General features: G+C 58.8%; 1 protein-coding gene across 1 annotated transcript in view; it reads left to right on the forward strand.

Annotated features, from left to right (window-relative positions):
• Window positions 1–605: 605 nt before the first annotated feature.
• Window positions 606–4,096, forward strand: part of LOC104515381 (low affinity cationic amino acid transporter 2-like) — a gene marked incomplete at its 5' end in the record, with an annotated part of 5,384 nt that continues 1,893 nt past the window's right edge. Inside the window, 7 exons of the mRNA XM_010159330.1 lie at window positions 606–978; window positions 1,091–1,246; window positions 1,509–1,677; window positions 1,912–2,048; window positions 2,385–2,607; window positions 3,086–3,222; window positions 3,562–3,664. Of these exons, the coding sequence (XP_010157632.1) occupies window positions 606–978; window positions 1,091–1,246; window positions 1,509–1,677; window positions 1,912–2,048; window positions 2,385–2,607; window positions 3,086–3,222; window positions 3,562–3,664 (1,298 nt within the window). The remainder of the gene's footprint in view (window positions 979–1,090; window positions 1,247–1,508; window positions 1,678–1,911; window positions 2,049–2,384; window positions 2,608–3,085; window positions 3,223–3,561; window positions 3,665–4,096) is intronic.

Genomic DNA, 4,096 nt, shown 5'->3' on the forward strand with positions numbered 1-4,096 from the left:
GCAAATATCACACAATTTGGGGTTTCTGCTGGGCTCGCATCCCTAAGCAAGCCACAGCTGATGGCCCAGGGGATGCAGTCTCTGAGCTGTTATGGGTGTTGTGGGAGCACCTTTGGCTGAGCAGATGGGTCCTTCCTGGTGTACTTCAAGGCCAATGGCTGCTCCAGAGGCAGAGCATCTCCTATCCCTCCTCCTCCCGACCGGTTTCTGCATTTCAAACAATGTCTGTGTCAAAGCTGGGCTGATGCTGGCTGTGTGTCCCTGCTGGGGATGCTGCTGGAGCAATAGGACTTTGGGAGCTGGCAGGGGGACAAGCAGGTGTCCTTGTCCCCTCTAACCATAGCATGAATCAGAGCCCAGCAAACCCCAATCATGTGTTGCTCCATTTCTCACCGGGGATGAGAGATCCACACAGCCACTTAAGCCCAATCTTGCTCCAAAATGAGCTGATTTTCTTGCAGAGATGGGAAACAGGCAGCACTCGGGGAGTCTGGGAAGTGATGTATGGCTGGTGGGAGCTGCAAGGAAGAGGTTTGGCCTGCATCTCCAGGGCGGTGCCCATGGGGCAGCAGCATCCTCACCCCTGCTGCTTTCCTCTCCCACAGATGCTGTGCTGGCGCCGCCTGCTCTCTGTTTTGAAGATGCTTTCCCACAGAAAGCAAGTCCCAGCCGGCACAGGGGGCTCCAGCCTTCGCCGCTGCCTCTCCACCGTGGACCTCGTTGCCTTGGGAGTGGGCAGCACGCTGGGGGCTGGTGTCTACGTCCTGGCGGGGGAAGTGGCAAAGACCAGCTCTGGCCCGAGCATTGTCCTTTCTTTCCTGATTGCAGCCATGGTCTCTGCTCTGGCAGGGCTGTGCTATGCCGAGTTCGGGGCCCATGTGCCCCTGGCCGGGTCTGCTTATCTCTACAGCTATGTGACAGTGGGTGAGCTGTGGGCGTTTGTCACCGGGTGGAATCTACTGCTGTCCTACGTCATCGGTATAAGGCCCTTTTGGTCCCTCCACCTTTGCTTTGCATTGGTGGCTTTGCTGGGTGCCATTCCCAGACTCCATGGGGCCACCATCACTGCCCCAGGCACTCCTCTCCCCAGGTACTGCCAGTGTTGCCCGGGCCTGGAGCGCTACCTTTGACCAGCTCCTCGGCAAGAAGATGGGGAGGTTTTTGGGTGCTCATGCGGCCATGAGCTCTGTGGGGCTGGCAGAGCACCCGGATGCCTTTGCCGCTGGCCTGGTGGTCCTGCTGGCAGGTAGGATGCCTCCCCCACCATGCCACCATCCGTGTAGGATGAGCTCCTCGCCCCACCATGGGCTCTTCAGGATGATGCTGACCCCTCTGAGGCTTTCCCAATTCCTTGAGCAAAGAATATGGAAAACAAAGGGAATCTGGGGAAACCTGCAGCTCCTCCTGATGCTAGCACTGTTCCCTCCTTTTCCACCCTCCCCGGTAATGTCTACCCTGGGTCTGGTGTCATCCACGGGGCTTGGCCAGTTTTGTTCTTTTCACCCCAGGGCTTCTTTCCTTTGGAGTGAAGGAGTCCACCACAGTCAACAAAGCCTTCACCGCTCTCAACGTGCTTGTCCTGCTCTTCGTCACAGTGAGCGGCTTCATCAAAGGTGACCTGAGCAACTGGAGGCTTGGGGAGGATGACCTGCCACGGGCAGCTGCCTGTGAGGCTGGGTATGAGGGGCACTGTGCTGCCTTCAGAGGGCGGTGGGCACAGCTGGGTCATGCTTTATCCTAGGAAATCCCACTTTCTCCCATTTCTCCCTGCCCTGTTGGCAGTGCATAAAAAGAGCCAAAGTCCTAAGCCCTGCTTGGTTGATGCTGGAGGGGTGAGCAGGTTGGATGGCCCCATGCTGGGAGCCCATTGCCCTGACCCCTCTGCACTGCCTGGCTTTCTCCTCCTCCCAGGAACCAGTCTGTGGCCGACAACGTGACCAGTGCCTTTGGGGTGGGAGGCTTCATGCCCTACGGTTTCACCGGGACCTTGGCTGGAGCTTCTACTTGTTTCTATGCCTTTGTTGGATTTGACTGCATTGCTACCATGGGTGAGGCAGGGGAGATACCAGTGGGACCCTCCCCTGCAGCCTGGGGGCCCATGATTCTTCCCATAGCCCCAAGAGCTGGTGTAGAGCTGGGCTGAGAATGAGGATGTTGCTGGTCCTTGCTGCCAATGCTCTCTCCTGCTCTCTGGGCTCAGAGGAGGTATAAAAGTCTATATGGCATGACCGGGCTAATCCTGAAGCAGAGACAGTCCCTGTCCATAACCCTAGAGCTCAGGAGGTCTGGTGGTTCTTGGCAGAAGGCCTCTGTGTCCCATCTCATGGGGGGAAACAGGATATTGAGTGAGCATCTGTTTTTACAGCTGAGCTTGTCCTCCCCAGGGGAAGAAGTGAGGGACCCGCAAAGATCCATCCCCATAGGCATCATCCTCTCCCTCCTCGTCTGCTTCCTGGCATACTTTGGGGTGTCTGCTGCCCTCACCCTGATGATGCCCTACTACCTCCTGGACACCCTGAGCCCACTCCCAGCAGCTTTTGAATACGTTGGCTGGAGCAGTGCAAAGCATGCCGTGGCTGTGGGGTCACTGTGCGCCCTGACAACCAGGTGAGGGGTGGCCCCTGATGGCAGCTCTGTGGCTCCATTGCATTGGAGCTACGACATGCAGGAGCTAACCCAAACTCCTGCCTTCTGACTGCCCTGCTCAGCCAAAATCCCTCAGCCCTTCCTCACAATACCTGTTTCTCCCAGCCTGGCCTCTCCCAATCAAGGAGAGCAACCAAATCCTTGGGCAGGCCACTTACAGCCCAGAGCTGGAGGAAGTGGTCAGGAGTTTGGTGGCACCGTGATCACAGGAGGGGGCTGGGGTCTCTTGGTGTGCACAGGGCTCCTGCTGACCTGTGAACATTGCCCTCCTGATACTGTCCCTTATCTGATGGTGAGGGAGGTGATGGTCTTGTCAGCATGGCCTTGAGAAGGTCATGGACCACATGGGAGCTCCCTTGGCACCCAAGGAGGAGCAAAAGGCAGGGTGGCACCTCCTGGATTACTGCCCTCTTCTCCGCCACTCCTCCCCTCTCTGCAGCCTCCTGGGCTCCATGTTCCCCATGGCACGGATCCTGTATGCAATGGCTCGAGATGGGCTCCTCTTCAAACCTCTGGCCAAAGTCAGTCGCCGTCAGTGCCCAGTGGTGGCAACGCTGGTGTCTGGAGGAGTGGCAGGTGGGTGGGCAATTGGGTTACACCTTGAGCAGGGCTTGGTGTGGATGTCCTCTTCCAGCAGGACAGCACAGACCCCGTAGCTCGCCAGTAGATCCCCCCAGACAGGTGTCTCCTTGCTGTGGGTGAGGACCACTTGGCCTCGATGGTGTCCCAGACACCAGTTCAGCCTCCAGGAGGTGGCAGAATGCTTTGCAGTAGTGACCAAAGCATTAAAGTGCTTGAGTCCTGTTGCAGTGGGTGTCAGGGGACTGGGGGGGTGGGAGAGGGAGAGCATGGCTGAGATGGGCACAGCAGCAGTGATGCTCTGTGGGAGGCTGAAAGGGCTTCTCATCCTCGCAGCTCTCCTGGCCCTGCTCTTTGAGCTGAAAGCCCTGGTTGACGTGATATCCCTCAGCACGCTGCTGGCCTACTCGCTGGTGGCTGGCTGTGTGCTGCTGCTCAGGTGAGACTGCTGGGGAGAGACCGGGTCTCGCCCAACTTCTGGTGTTGGCCGTGCCTGGGACAAGGTGCTGCCCTTGGCGCGCTGCGGGTGCACACCCAGACATCCAAAATCTGCTCCGCAGGTATCAGCCTGGACCCCACACTCAGGACCCTCCTGCGGGGAAGGTCCTGGCTGTGCAACTCTGTTGGGACCGCCTTGTCCAGCCACCCCCACATCCCACCCCGCGTTCCTCTGCTGCGGTGGCCTGGGCTCTGACAGCCGTAGGTACGCCCGGGAGCGATGGATGGGCTTTTATGGGGAGCTGGTGTGGGGCACCCAGGGGTGACATCGCTGCTGTAGCACAGGCTGGCAGGTTCCTGCCCGCTGAAAACCACCCGCAGCGGGATGCAGGCAGGTCTGCCTGGCTCCATCCTGCCCTCTCCCGTCTGCCGC

The sequence above is a fragment of the Eurypyga helias genome, unplaced genomic scaffold, assembly GCF_000690775.1.
Source record: "Eurypyga helias isolate BGI_N326 unplaced genomic scaffold, ASM69077v1 scaffold23199, whole genome shotgun sequence".
In the NCBI taxonomy this organism is placed as follows: Eukaryota; Metazoa; Chordata; class Aves; order Eurypygiformes; family Eurypygidae; genus Eurypyga; species Eurypyga helias.